This window comes from Gigantopelta aegis, chromosome 10, assembly GCF_016097555.1.
Source record: "Gigantopelta aegis isolate Gae_Host chromosome 10, Gae_host_genome, whole genome shotgun sequence".
NCBI classification, from domain to species: Eukaryota; Metazoa; Mollusca; class Gastropoda; order Neomphalida; family Peltospiridae; genus Gigantopelta; species Gigantopelta aegis.
The window spans coordinates 29,134,726-29,158,253 of NC_054708.1; the positions used below are offsets into that span (position 1 = coordinate 29,134,726).

Consider the following 23,528-nt stretch of genomic DNA (forward strand, 5'->3'; position numbering starts at 1 on the left):
AATTCCTTTCCTTGACACAAAGTCCTTAATTATTTGAAAGTTTTCATTTAAATACTTTTAATGTTTGCATCATGTGTGTAGTTGCAGATACATGTCGGCCATGAACAGAGAACATATAAAAGTGGTGGTGGAGAATGATGACATAATTCGTTCTGCTCAAGATAAGAGGTTGTATCGAGGCTTGGAACTGACCAATGGGATAAAAGTATTTCTTATCAGTGACCCAGAGACAGACAAGTCATCAGCGGCCATGGATGTAAACATCGGTACAGAAATTATTTGAATTTATAAATTATACATATATATATCAGGGTTACGGTAGAAATTCCCCAAAATTATTAGCAGTTTGGTGGATTTTGTCAAAAAATCTGTAGCCAAATTGAAATTTCAGTAAAAACAACATGGCATTAGATATTTAAATATAAAGGACTTGCTCCTTTCAAATTATTTTGATTTCAGAATTGATAATAAAATACAACTTTAATTTGCATTTGGCAATTTGACAAATAACTGATTAAACCCTGAATTAAATTTTGTTTCCCCCACTGGAACTAGAATTTGATTATAACATTTAAATATACTTCCATTTTTGCATAGCTCTTTATGCACAGTTTTAATTTAATTTAATTATTATTATTTTTAAATATTTATATTGATGTTCAGTTTATGAATATACATGTACTTACATAAATTTACATCATGTACATATACCTTTGACTGACACCCAGTAGCCGATATGTTAGTTTTTCTACTAGGGTGTTACTAATCATTCATTTAGAAATCCATTTTACAGGAACAAACCTGATAAAATTCTAACTCAACATTTTATGAGAAGAAAATACTGCATTTCATGTACAAAACTGGCATGGTTGAGATTGTACTGAAATAAAAAGCTTTAAACAACTGGTAAATGGTTAATTAATCGTGAGCCTATTCTACTGTAATGATTTAAAGTCAGGGCTTCTAGATTATAGTAGCCCACTCCTATGGCTAGTGATATTCAATGTTGGGCTAGTAAATAACTAATATCGCTATGCCTGATGGCTAGTGAAAAAAAAGAAGTCAAATGTTGCAGTTAAGTCTATGTTGTAAATATAAATATCCTGACCCCCACCCCCAGTGTTAGTGTATTTAAGCTATACCTCTTTCTTTAGGTGACCTATCCAATTTTCACTATTATTTAGTGAAATTGTAATAACTTAAAGTAAAGTAGAGCTAGTGAATTTGTAATTGTGGCTAGTAAATGTTTTAAATCACTGATCCCATGGCTAGTGATTTTATAAAAATTCTAGAAGCCCTAAAAGTTAATAAAACTCCAGTATTATGACCATCCATGAAACATTTTGACATAAGATCATCTTATAATGTACCGGTAGGGCTTCCAAACTCTGTTTGTTTATATGTGGAAACCTCTGATCTCACAGAAAAATGAAAAAGTCTTCTCGTTTCCTGTTCTCGCTATGTGGTTGTAAGCTTTTGACATTATGCAACAGGAATGACTTGTAAAGCTGACCTTTATAGATATTGAGATGGAAATTTTGTATAAACATGTACCTGTGTAGCTTTATTATGTACTGTTATAGATCATGTTTAACTTTCATGGTTGTTAACCTAGTTTTCACAGAGTTATGGCCCTTGAACTTAACAGATAAGAAAATTTGTTGGGCCTGGTAGGGGATCGACATGCATTGCTTTAGCAGTACTCTCAGAATGTGTGTTAATCAATGTGCTATAGTGGTGTCATTAAACAAAACAAACTAACTTTAAGCATATTCTGTTCTTAATTTGAAAGGGGTGATATATATCATACATACATGTATATACACTCAGATTTATTTTGTATGCATGTGTGTGTGGTGTGTTTGTGTGTGTGTATTTATTATTTTAATTTTCTTTTAACAGGGTTCATGAAAGATCCCAGAGAACTGCCAGGGTTGGCTCATTTCTGTGAACACATGCTGTTTTTGGGAACAGAGAAGGTAAATCAATATAACTTGATATGTACATGTTAACTTTGTATAAGTTTGAAGTTCAGTACAAGTTGAAAAAATACATTTTTGAATAAATGCATGTACAATGTATTTGTATTCACCTTGAGTCTTGACAACTAACACATTAAAAGAGCATAAATGCCATATGATCAACTGGAAATTGTATATATATCAAACACTCTGATTACTATGTCCAATATTCTAATAAAATTTACATTTTATTTTTCAGTATCCTGAGGAAAATGAATATACAAAGGTAAGAAAGCTTGTGTTTTAATAGCCACTTGACTATGATTGTATGAATCCCATATAATTGTTATTTACATGTTGTATCTCTTTCTCCACTTCCTTCCCTCCCTACCTCCCTTTCTCCCTCTCCCTCCCTCCTTCCCTCCCCTCCCCAGTACATTATGTCTAAAATAAACTGTTTATTGTGTCAAAGCATTAAAATTATTCAGTTTGTGTTTCACAGTGACTACATGTACATGCACGTTGTGTATGTGAATTGTAACAATTTATGAGAATAATTATTTTGTTCCTACCTGTATTGATATTTACTAATCCTCTTCAGCAAACTCAGAATTTCATACATGTTTGCCAGTGATGTTTATTGTCCATTATTATGTGTGGAAACAGAAAACAGTTGTGAAGAAGAGGCTATAATATTCCATAAGTTTTATTTGTAGCTTGTGGCAATCTAAGCTCATCTTTTTGGGGGGTTTTAGATACAAAAGAACCATTGCAGATTGATACACAAATATCAGGTCACCATACTGATATATTTGTTGTACCTTTGATTTCTTTGATACAATATTAAAAAACAAAATTAGTTTAAACTTCTGTAGCATCCCTCAAAGATGTTTACACATCTGATCACTTGTGGGATCGATCCCCGTTGGTGGGCCCATTGGGCTATTTCTCGTTCCGGCCAGTGCAGCATGACTGGTATATCAAAGGCTGTGGTATGTACTACCCTGTCTGTGGGATGGTGCAAAAGATCCCTTGCTGCTAATCGAAAAGAGTAGCCCATGAAGTGGGGAAATCGGGTTTCCTCTCAATATCTGTGTGGTCCATAACCATATCTCTGACGCCATATAACCGTAAATACAATGTGTTGAGTGCATCGTTAAATAAAACATTTCTTTCTTTCTTTGTGATCACTTATCTAGGTGGTAATTGTCTACATTTGTCAAACAGTCCTCTACTTGTAAGTTTATTAGTAGAACGTATTTACTTTTACATTTTATCAGCCATGTAATTTCTATTAGGTACATATAAACTGGAAACGTCTACTACAGCTTATTTAAAAATACATTTTGGTCTATTTTCCAGTTTTTGAATGAACATAGTGGTTCGTCAAATGCTTTCACTTCGTCAGAACATACCAACTTTTTCTTTGACATCACTCCTGACGATTTACCTGGTGCTCTAGACAGGTAAGAACTAACGTCTATCCGCATCATTCTGGCATACACCAAAAATAGTCGCACCAAGACACAGTCATCAGCTTTACAGGGCTCGACATAGGAAGTAAAATATGGCCTGCTGTTATTATGTTTAAATAGCAGAGCAACAGAAAAATGACCTGCTAAGAAAACCTCGCCTGCTGGAAATAAGACAGAACAGTGTGAGGGGAGAGTTTGGGATTGTGTGTGAAAATGTTTGATGTTTGAGATGTACTTAGAGCATTATGGAATTAAAATATAACAGAATTGGAAGTTAAAAGATTAGTTGAAATAATCATACATGCATCTGTCTCTTGGAAAAATGGCCTGCGATTTCGGGATGGGTTTAACTGGTGAAAATATTTTCTCACTTGCTAGATCTAAAAAATGGACTGGTTGTTTTTCATCTTACAGACCGTTTGTTTTGAGCACTGCTTTAGTGCATGATCCTGAGCTTCTGAACACTGTCTTGAGTTTCAGTACACATTATTCTATCCACAAACACACCTGATGTACAGAAATTAATACTGTAAGCTAGTTCTGTAAGTTTCGACCAAATTGCTATAGTCCATCCCACATGGAGCGCCTTTTTTCATACTATGGAATTTACTACAAGCTGAGCCAGTCGATTTGTAAATTGGACACAAAAATAGTATATTTTTGTTATTTCTAAAAACCTTTTGCTTTTCTTCTTGCATCAAACCAAACTGAAATATTTACCAAAAAGTTGTTTACAGAATGATGTGACGGACTATAGATGTGAACTAAAGTTAAATTTGTGAATATATTTCCTTACCAAATCTTCTAAAAAAAAACATTTTGAAAAATCAAATAAATATGAGCCTTAATTTTCTTATATGTCATTTCGTGGACTGAAACATGAATTTGAATCCAGACTTTTTGACCAAATTCACTGACACCGTAGTACTAATAATTTTTGCAACTCCGGTTAATATCTGGGTAATGTGCAATGTTTTTTGAGGACTGAACCTTTTATTTAAGACTTAAATATTACTTTGTTACGTGCTTTAAAGAATACCCCCCCCAAAAAACCCTATTAAACCCACCCCAAAACAACTATTACTGCTGCAGTCAGCTTTGTTGAGTAAAACTGGTTGTTGTTTCCAGATTTGCTCAGTTCTTCTTATCTCCATTATTTACGGCTTCGGCGACGGAAAGGGAGGTAAATGCTGTGAATTCTGAAAATGACAAAAATCTACAGAGTGATCAGTGGCGACTGATGCAGCTGGAGAAATCTCTGGCCAACCCAGATCATGACTACAGCAAGTTCGGCACGGGTATGTACAAGTACCGTGATTGGTCATTCAACAGATTTCATTGTAGTTATATACGGGTTTTGTTTGGTTGGTATGTAGCTTAACTGTTGAGTGCTTGATGAGCAGTAGGCCATGAGAATGTTTACATAACTTTTATGTTTGCTAATATACTCTTCAAAAGAAGAAACACAAAACCACATTGTCGTAACATTTGGAGAATTGATTTAATTATTGAATGGTGAGTCCGATAATTACCAAATGTTGCAGGATTGTTCACATTTCACTCTAGTCCATTGTGAGTAAGTGATAGGACACACCACCAAGGTCAAGGTCATCTGGAGTCAATACCGGGTGTGGCCTATTGTGCAAACAACTGCAGCCACACCGCCTGCCCATTGAAGCACCACTGTACGGATGACGTCCCGGGGGATGTGGCCCACTCGGCCTGCAAGGCTGCTGCCAGCTCGGGCAGGGTCTGAGGCTGTGGTTGTCGCTGTGTATCTGGCCGACAGTTGACAATCCAGGACATGCCACGTCTCGTGAACATAGAAACAATGGCCGACTAGACGCAGGCAAATCCGGTGATATCGATGGCCAAGGAAGGACATTAATGTTGTTGTTCTGTAGGAAAGTCGTTGTGTGACGGCTGTGTGAGGCCAGGCATTGTCATGTTGGAACACTGCGTTGGCGTTGGCCATAACTGGAACGATGTGGACCGGAGGATCTGGTCAATGTAGCCTTGTGCATTCGATTTGCCCTGCCACGTGGACCAGCCGCAGTTCTGCCAGGTGTGTGAGATGGCTGCCCACACCGTGACACTACCCCCGCCGAATCTGTCCACTTCGTGCAGACGCAGTTTGCCGCATAACGTTCACCACCACAACTATACATGCGACATCTTCCATCATGACATCGGAGCCAGAAATCGGGATCGTCACTGGCCTCAACTGTCTCCATCGCAGTTGAGGCCATTGTCGAGAATCTGGCACCACTGCAGTCGGAGTCGACAGTGTTGTGGTGTTAAGATGACACCTCAAACTGGACGTCTGGCACGAATTCGTACCTCACGTAGGCGGTTCTGTACGGTCTGGTCGGAATCCTGCGCACAGGTATTGCGGCGGCTGTAGAGGTGGCAGTAGTCGTCGGCAGAAGGTGGCGTACTGGGATGTAGCGGTCCTGCCCGGGGGCAGTGACCCGTGGTCGACCGGATCTAGGGAGGTCACGTGTCCTGATCCATGTTGCAGTAACGGTCCAACAGCCTGGCAGATGGTCCTTGGGGACACATGGAATGCCCTGGCAACGGCCGTTCTGGATTCGCCTTTCTAGTCGGCCGATGGCATTGTTGTCTTCTGCGGTTCACATGAGACGTGGCATGTCCCCAATTGAGCAACTGTGGGCCAGATACAGAGGCCAGGCAAGCGAAACCACCCCAGCCCTTTTATAGCTGTCGGCAGCATGTTGGCAGTGCAGACAACGCACGGGCAGTGGTGACATGGTTTGCACGTGGCTGCGTTTTTACGAATATTCACATTTTGGGCCAACTTTATTCCACAGTAGCTGCCTTGGTGGTTTATCACTTGTAACCATGGGAATGTGTTTGGGACATGCAATGACCTTATATTCACAAAGCATGAACCGGTAGGAAACATAAAATCGGAGTTATAACCCATTTGTACCCTTTTGCGTTTCTTTTTTTGAAGAGTATATATATACAGATATGAGCTATTTTCAGGGCCGTAGTTAGGATTTTTTGTTTGGGGGGGGGGGGCAGATGAATTCTTGGAACAAACCAGCATGGAAGGCGCAAGACATTAGGGGGTCCGAGAGCATGCCCCCCAGGAAATTTTTAAATCTAGAGGCTCTGAAATACCATTTTGCATACTTAAAACGTCAATATCAATAACCAGTAATTTTGTTTGGGGGGAGGGAGCAACTGCCCCCTTGCCGCCTGCTAGCTACTACCCTGATTTTATCAGTTTTGTGCTTCCATGCCGAATAGTCAAGGGGTATTTTTGTGCTGGGGTATTGTTAACAGTTAAACATTCATTCTGAAGTACCATAGTATCTGAATACACAGCAGTCTTAATTTTATTTCTACAATATATTAATTTTCTGTGCTGTACATTTTCAGGAAACAAGACAACGTTAGAGATTTTACCAAAGGAAAAAGGCATCAACACTAGAGATGAACTGTTGAAATTCCATTCCAACTATTACTCTTCCAATATCATGGGCTTGTCTGTACTAGGAAAAGGTTAGAGACATTTTTTAACACAACAGCATTAGTGAAATAACTACATTTTGTATCAAAATCTTTTTTGTATGGGCCTTGTCAAAGCAGGTCAGTCAAAAGCAGAAAGGCCCTTTTGCCCAGACCCCTATTTCACTTGCACACCTCGAACTAGGAAGTAAAATATGGCCTGTTGTTATTATTATTATTATTTTTATCAAAGAAGGCTAAAAGAATTATGTCCTGCTAAGAAAAAGTGGCCTGCTGGAAATAAAACAGCATGGGGATGAGGAGATGGTTTGAGATAGTATATGAAACATGTAGGATCTCTGAGATGTATTTTAGGGCACTATGGCATTAAGTAAATAAATGTGAAGTTCTATTTCACCTGCTACATATAGGTCTACAAAATGGACTGGTTTTTGCTTTTGGAAAGTTGTTATTTCAAGACCAGGGGCCCTAATTCACTAAACTCTTGCAACTTTGCGATCTCGCAGTACAATGCTAAAAGATTTGCAAAAAGGATGCTTTGTTGTCTAGCAGAGCCTAAGAAAGCATTGTGAATTAGGCCCCTGGATTGTAGCACTAACTGGAATGTCCTCCAAGTGTTTGTTTTTTTGTTAAAGATTTACCTTTTCTGTTGAGAAAAAACATGGACCTATTTTTTCGCTTTTGTTTTTTAGTTCCTATGAGGGTGCATAAACATATATACCAGTCCTCCTAATATGGGGCCTGTTAAGTACATTTCTTTTTTCTTCTGAATGCTGTCTTATTAATCCCTTACCAGTCCAACCAGAGGGATTATATATTTCATCTCCGTCCTTCTATCTGTCTGTCTGTCTGTCTGTCCATCTGTCCAGATATAGTTTTCCAGATGTTTTTTCACAATGTCTTGAAATACTGAGCTGATATTTTGTGTATTGCTTTATCATGTTCTGTTACAGATCAAGTTAGACCTTCGTGATAATCTACCCATTTTTCACAGAGTTATGGCCCATGAACGTAGGAGATATGAAAAAAACAATTCCGGACTTTTATTTTGCAATGCCTGAAAATAATTTTTTATATAGCGTTATCACATACTATTACAGATCAAGCATAACTTTCATGGCGATTTACTCATTTGTATAGTTATGGCCCTTGAATTTATGAGATATGAATTTTTTTTCTGCCCAGTACCATCAGAATGCTTGTTTGTTTTTGCTTTTATTTTGTAATAATTGTATGGTAATTGTTTTTGATGAACAGAATCACTGGACGAGCTTACAAACATGGTGGTACCTCTGTTTGGCCACAGCAAGAACAAGAATGTCACCGTACCTCAGTGGGACGACAATCCGTTTGGATCTGACCAGTTGCAGGTGATCACGTCTACTGCATTTAGCTCTAGGAGCTGTTCCAGAACTGATCACATGGATGAGTGGGGAAGAAGCAGATCCATGGGATGGGATGGGAGGGGGACCAGGGGACCTGTTCCCCCCCAAAATATTCCCTCTTTTAGTTTTTTGTTTTCAATCCATGTTGGTCCATGTGCCCTCTTCCGCCTCCCCTCCCCTCTCCTCCCCCCCCCCAAAAAAAAAATTCACTGGATTTGCAACTGAGGGAAGGAAGCAATATTGTTTATATCCCCTTTACCCACAAATTAACATTTTATTTAAGCCATCAAATCATGTTGGAATATAAGACTGGAATGCAGTATAGAAATCGTATTGGATCGTAACAGCATCGGTGAACTATATGCTGGGTGAAACCATTTTAAATTTATTTCATTATGTAATACACTTGTAGTTTTTCCTATAAAGTAAATGGACTGTCTTTTAAACTGATAAGCATTTAAGATTTTATAAACATGATACCATATGATTTAAATTGTAAGGTGTAAATACTGTATATTGTGTGATATAAACTTTTTGTCATTCTCTGTTATCATCTAACTGACTTATGATTTGGTGAAACTAATAACAGTCAGAGAAAAAATTTACTTTCTATGTTGACACAGGTAGTGCCTGTCTAAGTCACATTACTTTCTATGTTGACACAGGTAGTGCATGTCTAAGGCACATTACTTTCTATGTTGACACAGGTAGTGCATGTTTAAGGCATATTACTTTCTATGTTGACACAGGTAGTGCATGTTTAAGTCGCATTACTTTCTGTGTTGACACAGGTAGTGCATGTCTAAGTCACATTACTTTCTATGTTGACACAGGTAGTGCATGTCTAAGTCACATTACTTTCTATGTTGACACAGGTAGTGCATGTCTAAGGCACATTACTTTCTATGTTGACACAGGTAGTGCATGTCTAAGTCACATTACTTTCTATGTTGACACAGGTAGTGCATGTCTAAGTCACATTACTTTCTATGTTGACACAGGTAGTGCATGTCTAAGGCACATTACTTTCTATGTTGACACAGGTAGTGCATGTCTAAGGCACATTACTTTCTATGTTGACACAGGTAGTGCATGTCTAAGTCACATTACTTTCTATGTTGACACAGGTAGTGCATGTCTAAGTCACATTACTTTCTATGTTGACACAGGTAGTGCATGTCTAAGGCACATTACTTTCTATGTTGACACAGGTAGTGCATGTTTAAGTCGCATTACTTTCTGTGTTGACACAGGTAGTGCACGTCTAAGTCACATTACTTTCTGTGTTGACACAGGTAGTGCACGTCTAAGTCACATTACTTTCTATGTTGACACAGGTAGTGCACGTCTAAGGCACATTACTTTCTATGTTGACACAGGTAGTGCATGTCTAAGGCACATTACTTTCTATGTTGACACAGGTAGTGCATGTCTAAGTCACATTACTTTCTATGTTGACACAGGTAGTGCATGTCTAAGTCACATTACTTTCTATGTTGACACAGGTAGTGCATGTCTAAGTCACATTACTTTCTATGTTGACACAGGTAGTGCATGTCTAAGTCACATTACTTTCTATGTTGACACAGGTAGTGCATGTCTAAGTCACATTACTTTCTATGTTGACACAGGTAGTGCATGTCTAAGTCACATTACTTTCTATGTTGACACAGGTAGTGCATGTCTAAGGCACATTACTTTCTATGTTGACACAGGTAGTGCATGTCTAAGGCATATTACTTTCTATGTTGACACAGGTAGTGCATGTTTAAGTCGCATTACTTTCTGTGTTGACACAGGTAGTGGATGTCTAAGTCACATTACCTTCTATGTTGACACAGGTAGTGCATGTCTAAGTCACATTACTTTCTATGTTGACACAGGTAGTGCCTGTCTAAGTCACATTACCATCTATGTTGACACAGGTAGTGCCTGTCTAAGTCACATTACTTTCTGTGTTGACACAGGTAGTGGATGTCTAAGTCACATTACCTTCTATGTTGACACAGGTAGTGCATGTCTAAGTCACATTACTTTCTATGTTGACACAGGTAGTGGATGTCTAAGGCACATTACCTTCTATGTTGACACAGGTAGTGCCTGTCTAAGTCATATTACCATCTATGTTGACACAGGCAGTGCATGTCTAAGTCACATTACCTTCTGTGGTGACACAGGCAGTGCATGTCTAAGTCACATTACTTTCTATGTTGACACAGGCAGTGCATGTCTAAGTCACATTACTTTCTATGTTGACACAGGCAGTGCATGTCTAAGTCACATTACTTTCTATGTTGACACAGGCAGTGCATGTCTAAGTCACATTACCTTCTGTGGTGACACAGGCAGTGCATGTCTAAGTCACATTACTTTCTATGTTGACACAGGCAGTGCATGTCTAAGTCACATTACCTTCTGTGGTGACACAGGCAGTGCATGTCTAAGTCACATTACTTTCTATGTTGACACAGGCAGTGCATGTCTAAGTCACATTACCTTCTGTGGTGACACAGGCAGTGCATGTCTAAGTCACATTACTTTCTATGTTGACACAGGCAGTGCATGTCTAAGGCACATTACCTTCTGTGGTGACACAGGCAGTGCATGTCTAAGTCACATTACTTTCTATGTTGACACAGGCAGTGCATGTCTAAGTCACATTACCTTCTGTGGTGACACAGGCAGTGCATGTCTAAGTCACATTACTTTCTATGTTGACACAGGCAGTGCATGTCTAAGGCACATTACCTTCTGTGGTGACACAGGCAGTGCATGTCTAAGTCACATTACTTTCTATGTTGACACAGGCAGTGCATGTCTAAGGCACATTACCTTCTGTGGTGACACAGGCAGTGCATGTCTAAGGCACATTACTTTCTATGTTGACACAGGCAGTGCATGTCTAAGGCACATTACCTTCTGTGGTGACACAGGTAGTGCCTGTCTAAGTCACATTACTTTCTATGTTGACACAGGCAGTGCATGTCTAAGGCACATTACTTTCTATGTTGACACAGGTAGTGCATGTCTAAGGCACATTACTTTCTATGTTGACACAGGTAGTGCATGTCTAAGTCACATTACTTTCTATGTTGACACAGGCAGTGCATGTCTAAGGCACATTACCTTCTGTGGTGACACAGGCAGTGCATGTCTAAGTCACATTACTTTCTATGTTGACACAGGTAGTGCATGTCTAAGTCACATTACTTTCTATGTTGACACAGGTAGTGCATGTCTAAGTCACATTACTTTCTATGTTGACACAGGTAGTGCATGTCTAAGTCACATTACTTTCTATGTTGACACAGGTAGTGCATGTCTAAGTCACATTACTTTCTATGTATGTCTAAGTCACATTACTTTCTATGTTGACACAGGTAGTGGATCTCTAAGTCACATTACTTTCTATGTTGACACAGGCAGTGCATGTCTAAGTCACATTACTTTCTATGTTGACACAGGTAGTGCATGTCTAAGTCACATTACTTTCTATGTATGTCTAAGTCACATTACTTTCTATGTTGACACAGGTAGTGGATGTCTAAGTCACATTACTTTCTATGTTGACACAGGCAGTGCATGTCTAAGTCACATTACTTTCTATGGTGACACAGGCAGTGCATGTCTAAGTCACATTACTTTCTATGTTGACACAGGTAGTGCATGTCTAAGTCACATTACCGTCTGTGTTGACACAGGCAGTGCATGTCTAAGGCACATTACCTTCTATGGTGACACAGGTAGTGGATGTCTAAGTCACATTACCTTCTATGTTGACACAGGTAGTGCATGTCTAAGTCACATTACTTTCTATGTTGACACAGGTAGTGCCTGTCTAAGTCATATTACCATCTATGTTGACACAGGTAGTGGATGTCTAAGGCACATTACCTTCTATGTTGACACAGGTAGTGGATGTCTAAGGCACATTACCTTCTATGTTGACACAGGTAGTGGATGTCTAAGGCACATTACTTTGTTGATATGTTAAGTCAGATTAAAGTCCGAACCAAAATGTTGACAACTATGATAAACTGCTCTCCTACCTTTATTTTTTGTTAGATTTTACCCACATTTTGTCCAGACAGAAATCTTGAAAAAACCATTACAATGATATATATTCCACAAACTAGATGATAACTATGTCACCTATATCGACTTTGCTGAGATCGCATAGGGCAAAATGCATGTAATTTTGTGCTGGCTGTCATTTTGACTTTTTATGGAATACTCTCTAAGAGGACTGGAAAGGATATGACTTAATCTAACAACGTCATAATATGTCATGATGAAATCATATTAAAAAAAATTGTTTTGTTTTGTTTAAAGATACCACTAGAGAACATTGATTTTATATTAATTATGTCACATACTTTGGAGACTTTCATCCCTCTTGAAGAGTATTCCATAAAAGTGCGGAATGGCAGACGTCAGAAAACTGCATGTATTTTGGCTTATGCAATACTGGTGACATCGTTACAGTCTCATATGTGGAATCTGTGTCACTGTAATGGTTTTTTCCACAACTTGTGTCTGGACAGAATTTGGGGGAAATGTAACAGTAATTAAAGGTAGGAGAATAATTTATCGTAGTTGTTAACAGTTTGGTTCGGACTTTAGATGTTTCCATGTTTCAAAAAATTAAAATGTTTCTTTTCCCTGTTTTGTTTTCAGCTCAAAATTACAGTTGCTCCTGTTAAAGATATTCGTAGCATGAATGTCACGTGGCCAATTCCAGACTTGGATCCATATTATTCTTCAAATGTAAGTTTACACTTACATGGCTTTGTACCTTGATAAAAGAATACATTCATGAAAACATTTCCATTTATGAATCAATTCGGACAGTAGCTAAAATTGCGGAGAGGGTGCAACTGCAATGCCATTTTTGGAAGAAGAATCATGTTATATATTTAATGTTAATAAAACATTACATTTTTTAATGATAAAGAATTTGGGAAAATGACAGGATTTGGATTGCAATGAAGGGCTTTCACCAGGTAGCAAATCCTGCCATCAGTGGCTCAAAAAGACATAATTTTGTGCCACAGTTTCTGTCATCAATAGCCCAGAAAGATATATTGGGCAGCAGTTTCCGTCATCAATAGCTCCAGAAAGACATAATACTGGGCAGCAGTTCCCATCGTCAGTAGCTCAGAAAGACATAATATTGGGCAGCAGTTCCCGTCATCAATACCTCAGTAAAACATAATACTGGGCAGCAGTTCCTGTCGTCAGTAGCTCAGAAAGACATAATATTGGGCAGCAGTTCCAGTCATCAATACCTCAGTAAAACATAATACTGGGCAGCAGTTCCCGTCGTCAATAGCTCAGAAAGACATAATAATGGGCAGCAGTTCCCGTCATCAATACCTCAGTAAAACATAATATTGGGCAGCAGTTCCCGTCGTCAGTAGCTCAGAAAGACATAGTACTGGGCAGCAGTTCCCATCATCAATACCTCAGTAAAACATAATATTGGGCAGCAGTTTCTGTCATCAGTAGCTCAGAAAGACATAATATTGGGCAGCAGTTTCTGTCATCAATAATTCAGAAAGACATAATATTGGGCAGCAGTTCCCGTCATCAATAGCTCAGAAAGACATAATATTGGGCAGCAGTTTCTGTCATCAATAGCTCAGAAAGGAATAATATTGGGCAGCAGTTCTGTCATCAATAGCTCAGAAAGACATAATATTAGGCAGCAGTTTCTGTCATCAATAGCTCAGAAAAACATAATATTGGGCAACAGTTTCTGCCTGCAGTCCTCTGATGTTTCAGGAACTGGTTTGGATGGGGAAAACCCTAAGGACTTGTATACCAATGGCTGTGATATGTGCTGTCCTGTGCATGGAAAAGTGAATGATTTAAACATTGTTTTGCAAACTGTTAAGTGTTATTTATATGAGATCATTTGAACTATGGCTGAATTGTGTGAAGGTATAAAACATTGATTATGTTTTCTTTACTTTGATGTTTAAGATATTTTTCAGACTATGATTTGATCATGATTATGTTTTAACTTGTTTTATATATCCTCTTTCAGCCTGGTCATTACCTAGGACATTTGATTGGTCATGAAGGTCCAGGCAGTTTGTTGTCGGAGCTCAAGAACAAAGGTATAATCAGGGATGTGATTTTTCAGGGTTTTTTTTGTTTGTTTTTTAAATCTAATTTCAGCTTTTTTGTGTAAAATAATTTTCACATAGTAGATTGGATTTGATCTAAAATGCTGAGAAATGACATTTATTTAGTTAAAGTACGGGGGTTTCAACTTTAAAAAAAATCATTTCAGCTTTATTAGTCCCCTAGTGGTCCAACTGGAGGGGACTATTGGTTTTATCTCCATCTGTCTGTCCGTCTGTGCCACATATAGTTTTTTGGATATCTTGAGATATTGAGCTGGAATTTTGTGTATAGCTTTATACTGTTACTGATCAAGTGTGACTTTCATGACGATTTACCCATTTTTAACAGAGTTATGGCCCTTGAACTTGGGAGATACGGAAAAAAAACATTTCCAGACCTTTTTTACAATGCCTGAAGATACTGATGAAATTTTGTATATAGCTTTAACATGTATTGTTACAGATTAAGTTTAACTTTGATAACAATTTACCCATTTTTTACAGAGTTATGGCCCTTGAATTTAAGAGATATGAAAATTTGTTTGGCCCAGTAGGGGACATGTATTGCTTTAGCAGTACTCTCAGAATGCTCGTTTGCAATTGGATGTCACATTCCTGTATCATTGTTTCTGTACACAGAATCTTGACATGTACTGTCGTATCTATGGGAAAGTGCATAAAAAAGTTCATGCTGCTCCTTGGTTGGAGTAGCCTGTGTGGCATCTGCAGTTTTCTTCAGTTTTTCTGTAATCCCAAGTGTTGCAATAACCATAATGTACACCAAATAGCTGTGGTTTTAAAATCTGTTGAGGTATCATTTAAAGGTTTATAGTAACGAAAGGTTAAAACCAGACCAAAATTTGTTTGCCAAGTTGTAATCAAATAAAAAGAGATGACATAATATATGTGTTCGTTTCCAATACAGGCTATTTAAATTTAAAAAAAATTGAAAATCCTGTGTTAAAATTGCTTTTTTGGTCTAAAGAAAAAGGACCAAGAATTAACTTTCTTGAACAGTGACATAGTTTGTATTATTTTCTCCTGAATATGATTTGCTGTATGGTGTATATGTACATACTGAAAACATTAGAATATCATCTTCAGCTTAGATATTTTTGTAAGATGCTTTGCTGCGCATACTTGAATGTGAAAGTAGGAATAACACATTTTACTTGCTACTGGGAATACAAAGTCTACAGCGCATAGTTCATAATGTTACAATATAAAGTTAACCTTTAACATTATTTTTCTTTCCTTTTAAGATGTACATCCCCATAGTGTAGGTTCAGTTACACTAACAATTTGTTACTTTTATCTAAATCCAGTCAGAACTGTTTATCTGAATTGATGTTGATGTTGACGAAGGACAAATGGGCTGCATGATAAACAGTATTGCTGAGTAGCAAGTTGGAAAGAAAGAAAGAAATGTTTTATTTAACGACGCACTCAACACATTTTATTTACGGTTATATGGCGTCAGACATATGGTTAAGGACCACACAGATTTTGAGAGGAAACCCGCTGTCGCCACTACATGGGCTACTCTTTCCGATTAGCATCAAGGGATCTTTTATTTGCACTTCCCACAGGCAGCATAGCACAAACCATGGCCTTTGTTGAACCAGTTATGGATCACTGGTCGGTGCAAGTGGTTTACACCTACCCACTGAGCCTTGCGGAGCACTCACTCAGGGTTTGGAGTCGGTATCTGCAGGATCGAACCACCTTGGTGGATCCATTCAACTGATTGGGGGTTTTTTCTTCTCATTTTAACCAGTGCACCCCAACTGGTCAAAGGCCATGGTATGTGCTTTCCTGTCTGTCGGAAAGTGCATATAAAAGATCCCTTGCTGCATTAGAAACAATGTAACGGCTTTCCTCTGATGACTACAAGTCGGAGTTACCAAATGTTTGACATCAAATAGCAGATGGTTAATTGATCAATGTGCTCTAGTGGTGGAGATAAACAAAACAATATATTTTTTATTACCCATTGTTACCCATTGTTATTCTGATGTCATGGAAGATTTTATACAAGTTTACCAAGTTGAGGACAAGAGACTTTGTCATGATGTTACATCTGATTCAGTAAAACATTGAATATGATGCCCATATAAGTAATATTGACATATTGATGAGAGCCATTTAGTCTGCAAAGATTTATTACTTTTATTTTGTATAATAAAATAGATGTGTTTTCATGTTGTTATTTTTTAACATTGTGACAACCTATAGATTATTTTGTTTCATACAGGATGGGTGAATACACTGGTTGGTGGTTATCAGAACGGAGCTAAAGGATTTGGATTTTTCATATTAAATGTGGATCTTACTGAAGAAGGACAAGGTACTGGCAATAAGTTGATTAACACATGTTTGTCACGTCTTGACAAAGTTTACAGGAGAGATATTGGTGTTACTTTTGTCACGATGACATCATCTATCTATCTATCTATATCTATATCTATATCTATATCTATATCTATTGATGTATGTATGTATGTATGAATATCTATATATTGTATGTATGTCGAGGTTGACTGTTACATACATACATAGATATTAATGCACTGGCACAGGGAATAATTAAATCCTTTCTGGCCTCACAAATTGTTCTTTGCCGTTGCTGGGACTCGAACCTGTGGCACTGAATCGCCTGCAAATTGCGAGACTAACCACGATGCGCTTTGAGCTATTGAGGCATCCATAAAAAGGATGCTCTTTAACTCAACCACATGCATGGGGCCTACAATCTATGCGGTCGATCCCACTTATGTGCACAAACAGTGGGCAGACCTGGCACTGGCTAGTATGTATGTATGTGTGTATGTATATATGTATATATGTATATATATATATATGTATCTATGCATATATATATTATATATTTAGCATTGATAACATTTAAGTACTAAAAACGTTCCTTACAATATATGGTATAACTATTTATTTTTTTATAAAACATTTTAAAAGCAGTTTCATTTCTTGTGTAATTTTTTCCAGTGATTAATTTAAATCACTAGAGATATAAAGCATTTCATTCAATCAACACTCATAAATTAATGCTTCAAATTTTATGATTGACTGTTTTTGGTTCATTTCATAAGAATTGATTCCAATCAGGTTTATAAGATTTGAAGTAATTCACTTGATTATGAGAATGTCTGGTTCAGTTTGAAATTGCAGAATTAACAAACAATGGTGCAATGTGCCATGTGTTTGAATCCTGATGTAGAGTGTGTAAAATTACATATAAATGTAGTGGTATGGGTGAAAATCTTTTGAAAAATATCATCAAGCTGACATATTAATACTTAACTATTTTTGAAGTTTGTTATCACATTTTGTTACCAGAACATGTTGAGGATATAATCAGCCTTGCCTACCAGTACATCAACATGCTGAGACGCGAGGGAGTCAAGGAGTGGATATTCAAAGAGTGTCAGGTCAGTGGAAAACAAAAAAACATTTTGCTCATCTGTTTGTGATGAAAACCTAACAACAACAACTCTGTTTAACACTCTTCTTCTTCTGCGTTCCAGCTATAGTTGATCATGCTTTAGATTTGGAGTCCGGTTGTGGTGATAAAAAACGCTGTCTCTGTCAAGTCTTCTTTGGAACCCCAAAGCTTGACAGCCAGTGTTGCTCCGTTCGGTCAGTGCTTTATCCTGGCTTCCTCATAGAGGGGACAGAATTGCAGGATGTGCCTGGGTACTATGGTCCTGTTTGACATGGACATTCATCAGTGTCTGCCAGTTTCAGGCGGTACATATGGGATCTGAGAAAGCAGTGACCGGTTTATGGCCTGAAAATGGCGTTTAACAATCATATGTATCTGAAGATTGTTTTGTTTTTGTATAACAACTTACCTGTAACTAACATACACTCGTTTCAAGCAGAAACATTAAGAGAATGATTTATTTTGTTTCAATTTGTTAATTGGTGTTAAACATTTGTAGAAAGCTTCACATAAATGCAGTAAATCCATATTTGTTTGTAGTTGGAAGTTGTGTGTCAAAAGCTTAGTGAAAGACATGAGTTGCTGCCAATGATAAAAACACCTATTAAAAATCTGTTGAATTGTCAAAACAGAAAGTGGGGCTTACAATTTAGTCCAATAAGTTTATTTGAATATGTAGATGAATCACTAATAAATATACTAGTGTTTTTTTAATGATGATGTGATACATAGAGACTAAAGATATAATAATATGCTTTTTTTGGTTTACTTCCACAGGAAATTGATGCGATGCGGTTCCGATTCAAAGACAAAGAGAAGCCAAGAGGTTACACAAGTCATATATCAAGCTTACTGCATGTGAGTTATATATCTATAATACATGTTTTAAATATTCTTAACTGTATTAACTGACTAACATAACAGTGTCATTCATATATATTATATTATGTTTTTTTGTGGGGTTTTTTGTTATTACATTTTTTAAAATTATAATTAATAATTTTTTACCTCAAAGAGACTGTCCTGAGTTTGCAGCCATTGTAAGATGTTTGCGATAACAGAACCATGTTGGTAACTACTATTTTATACTAAATACATTTTCTTGTTTAGAATACCAGTGTCTGTATATCAGATGTGTTTGCAGTCGTATACTAATGTTTGTAGCACTCAGTTTTTATATGCCCATCTATAAGTCATATTATCTGTCCATCCGTCTGTACATCTGTATGTCCGTCTGTTAACTTTTTCTTGCATGCAGATCAATACAGGACCATCAAACCTCACATGTAGGAACAACTTGGGATGGCGGTGTTTTGCGTACTATTACTAGGTCACTGTGACCTACTTTTCACGGTCTACTGCACATAACAATAACTCCTTATCCGGATCATATCTTGCATACAGGACCATCAAACCTCATATGTAGGAACAACTTGGTATGGTGGTTGGTCCAAAACAAACTGTTCATCCATCCCATTGCAAACATTTCACATAATTCACATAATTCGACTTGAATCATACCCGTAAAATATTCATTAATATAGATCTGGTTTTCCATCAAACACCTGATAGGTGTCTCATGTACCTCACCGATACTCTTGTTACTTTATTTTGTGATGTATATTTTTTCATACGTACGAAAGTATTTAGAAGTAAAATCCAGTTTGGGCTACTACAAGCTTTAGGACAAAAACAAACACCTTGTAAATACAGACACTGATATTTTAAATAAGAAAATGTATTTAATTTGTATATTATGTCATTGAAAAGGCTCTGGTCGGAACATGTTACAATTGTTGCAAACTCAGGACAGTCCCTTTAATTTTTTATTATTAGACAGTTAATTTCTGGCATTATTTGGTTTTACATTTTGTGTTGAGGGATAATTATACATAATCTAGTACATGCACCATCTTATTTTGTTTTCATTATCAGAGATTTCCTTTAAAAGAAGTGCTAAGTGGTGAACAGTTGCTGACAGAGTACCGCCCAGATCTAGTCCAGATGGTTTTAGACAAACTTGTTCCTGAAAACATGAGGTTGGCTTTTCACTAACTTGCTTTAATATTCTATTCTCCTAATAAAAATATTGTATTTTAATCTCCTTTATATGCAAGGGGAAGGACAAAACCCAGTGGTAAAGCGCTCACTTGATGCACAGTCGGTTTGGGATCAATCCCCATCAGTGGACCCATTGGCTTATTTTTCGTTCCAGCCAGTGCACCACGACTGGTATATCAAAGACCGTGGTATATGCTATCCTGTCTGTGGGATGGTGCATATAAAAGATACCTTGCTACTAATGGAAAAATATATCAGGTTTCCTCTCTGTGGCTGTCAAAATACCATATCTAACATCCAATAGCCAGTGATTAATAAATCAATGTGCTGTAGTGGTGTCGTAAAACAAACAAATTGCTTCTTCCTTTATCTGCATGTATCTTGTTTGTTTGTTTCTCTTATCTTTTGCCTAACTGCAGTAGTCGTTAATGGGATTAGTTTTTGTGAACAAAAGATATTGACATCAATTTAAACTGGTAAATTGTGTTTAAAATCTTCTTAAAGAAACACAACACCATATATATTTAGATCAGATGCGATGCACACATTAGTATATTGAGAACAGTGGTTGAATAACAAAGTATTAGCATATTTGTGAAGGGCTTTACTGGTAATAAATAATGGGATTTGTAAACTTTATAATAAATATATTGTAATACGTAAGTTACCAGGCTTCATGCTTATAAATCTTTTGTAGATTGTAGATTGAAGACTTTAATAATGTTTTGAGACTTTTAATGTCATGGCAACATCATACACACTGCATCCTTGTGATGTCATTAAAGATTTGAGTCTACCTGTAGATAAGCATGGGTCATGGTCTATATTTTGTGCAAACCTATAAATGGGTTTTCCAGATACTATAATATTTATTTCGATGCCTGTAAATGTCTGTGTGCATTTTCAGCTACATGTAGCATCAATGCTTTTTCAACTACATAGATGTATTCCAACACTGGGCTCATAAAGATTGTTGATTCATAAAGAATCACATCCTGGTTTGGATTTTCAACAGTTCCGTAATCCATGTACTGCTTCTTTTGTAGAGTGCTTGTGGTGTCCAAGAAGTTTGAAGGCCAGACTGACAAGAAGGAGACATGGTATGGAACGGACTACAAGATGGAGAGGATTCCAAGTTCGCTCATAGAGGTGAAGTTTCCCAGTCTTGTACACACAAACATGTATTCTCATCCATAGAGGTGGAATTTCCCAGTCTTGTAAAAACAGACACGTATTCTCATCCATAGAGGTGGAGTTTCCCAGTCTTGTACACACAGACATGTATTCTCATCCATAGAGGTGGAGTTTCTCAGTCTCGTGCACACAAACATGTATTCTCATCCATAGAGGTGGAATTTCCCAGTCTCTTACACACAGACATGTATTCTCATCCATAGAGGTGGAGTTTTCCAGTCTCGTGCACACAAACATGTATACTCATCCATAGAGGTGGAATTTCCCAGTCTCTTACACATAGACATGTATTCTCATCCATAGAGGTGGAGTTTCCCAGTCTCGTGCACACAGACATGTATTCTCATCCATAGAAGTGGAATTTCCCAGTCTCTTACACATAGACATGTATTCTCATCCATAGAAGTGGAATTTCCCAGTCTCGTGCACACAGACATGTATTCTCATTGCTTAGAAAACAGCGACCCATCCGAGTGGTTTTCAAAATCTTTCAGTGCAGATGAACAGTTTAAAAAGAGGATAATGAATAAATTACCAGCTATTATCAACAGTTTTCATTTGTTTTGATAGTATAGCATATTCTAAATCTAGTTCGTAGAATGAAATATTATCTTTACTTTTAAATGAAGTTAAAGTTTGTTCGTTTAATGACCCCAATAGAGCACACTGATTTATTAATCATCTGCTATTGGATGTCAAACGTTTGGTAATTTTGACATATCGTCTAAGAGAGGAAACCTGTTACACTTTTTTATTAGTAGCAAGGAATCTTTTTCATGCACCATCCCACAGACAGGATAGCACATACCATGACCTTTGGTATACTGGCTGGAACGAGAAATGGTTCAATGTGTGCATCAGTGGGTATCGATCCTATACCGACTGTGCATCTTTTGAACACTTTACCAGTGGTCTACGTCTCACACCCCTAGCTTTACTTTTAAGACATTCCAAGAATCAAAGGAATCACATGTTACTATCTGGAATTGTTTATCATTGTGACAAATTGTGCATTTGGGAGGGGAAAAAATAATTAATGATTAAATGTTATGAACAAGTACATGACTTTTTATGTTTTTTTAGATATGGAACAATGGTGGTTACCATGAAAATCTTCGTTTACCAGACAGGAATGAATTTATTGCATCAAACTTTGACATTACTCCAAGGGAGGCTGAGGTATGATACACTATACATTTAGCATACAAAATAATCAGCTTTTATGACAGAGAGACAGACAGACCTTCAAGTTTGTGCCTCTAAAAACTTTCACTTGGCTGTATTTCTTTTAATTTTTATCTGTTTTTTTGTTTGTCAAAATACAGTAAGTGTTATTGTAATATGATGATACACACTATCACACCATTAAAATGTTTGTCTGTCTCATGAAGTTCTCTAAATTTAGTACTAATAAATATAAAATTCTAACCTCAGTTTTAGTCTCCAGATATACTACATGTATATTTAACACTGATTTTTTATATATTTTCAGATATCTCCTGTACCAGAAATTATCAAGGTATTTTGTAGTGCTGTTTCTTAACGTAAAAACTGCAAACCAGATTAATATTGCTACATGGGTTGTTTTCATGAATACACACATTAGCACATATTTGCAATGTGGCCATTTCGTGAACAACAATTTATATCTGCAGCGTGTATCTTGAAAGTAATGTTCACGTATAAATGTAACAACTTTGGCACAAATGACGTAAAATTTATACATGCATATTTTTTTCCTTGGATTACTGTAAATTATTTGTTATAATTTTTGTTGAATATTATGAATATTAGAAAACATTAGGGCAGATGGAAAGCTTTTCTTGTCAATAATTAAGAAAGGGAAGCATAATGTTTTTAACCTGTAGGTGCAAGAGGCTTTGAGTAAGGTTTTCCTGACTTTGTTTACAGTAACTATAATTTCAACTTTAACTGATTGTGCTATTCTAAATGTGTTACAATAACAGCCGATTGATATATTATTTTATTACACATTGTCAAATACTCAAATCTTACGTCTGTGTAACTCTTTATATTAGCCCACTTGGTTTTAAGCAGAAATATTTTGATGTAACTCAGTGTTACAGCGCTCGCCTGATGCGCCATCGATCTAGGATCGATTCCCGTCAGTGGCCCCATTGGGCTATTTCTCGTTCCCGCCAGTGCTCCACAACTGATGTAACAAAAACTGTGGTATGTACTATCCTGTCTGTGGGATGATGCATATAAGAGATCCCTTGCTGCTAATCGAAAAGAGTAGCCCATGAAGTGGCGACAGTGGGTTTCCTCTCTCAATATCTGTGTTGTCCATAACCATATGTCCGACGCCATATAACTGTAAATAAAATGTGTTGAGTGCTTCA

The 23,528-nt window shown here is 37.2% G+C and overlaps 1 protein-coding gene across 1 annotated transcript in view; it reads left to right on the plus strand.

Moving 5' to 3' along the window:
- The window catches only part of LOC121383266 (insulin-degrading enzyme-like), a 48,811-nt gene that overhangs the window by 5,697 nt on the left and 19,586 nt on the right, over positions 1-23,528 (plus strand). The window contains exons 2-17 of the mRNA XM_041513179.1: positions 82-266; positions 1,903-1,979; positions 2,221-2,247; positions 3,324-3,427; positions 4,565-4,734; positions 6,845-6,967; positions 8,192-8,304; positions 12,997-13,086; positions 14,369-14,441; positions 16,705-16,797; positions 17,805-17,896; positions 18,688-18,768; positions 19,846-19,949; positions 21,018-21,120; positions 22,249-22,344; positions 22,658-22,684. Of these exons, the coding sequence (XP_041369113.1) occupies positions 82-266; positions 1,903-1,979; positions 2,221-2,247; positions 3,324-3,427; positions 4,565-4,734; positions 6,845-6,967; positions 8,192-8,304; positions 12,997-13,086; positions 14,369-14,441; positions 16,705-16,797; positions 17,805-17,896; positions 18,688-18,768; positions 19,846-19,949; positions 21,018-21,120; positions 22,249-22,344; positions 22,658-22,684 (1,558 nt within the window). The remainder of the gene's footprint in view (positions 1-81; positions 267-1,902; positions 1,980-2,220; positions 2,248-3,323; positions 3,428-4,564; positions 4,735-6,844; positions 6,968-8,191; positions 8,305-12,996; positions 13,087-14,368; positions 14,442-16,704; positions 16,798-17,804; positions 17,897-18,687; positions 18,769-19,845; positions 19,950-21,017; positions 21,121-22,248; positions 22,345-22,657; positions 22,685-23,528) is intronic.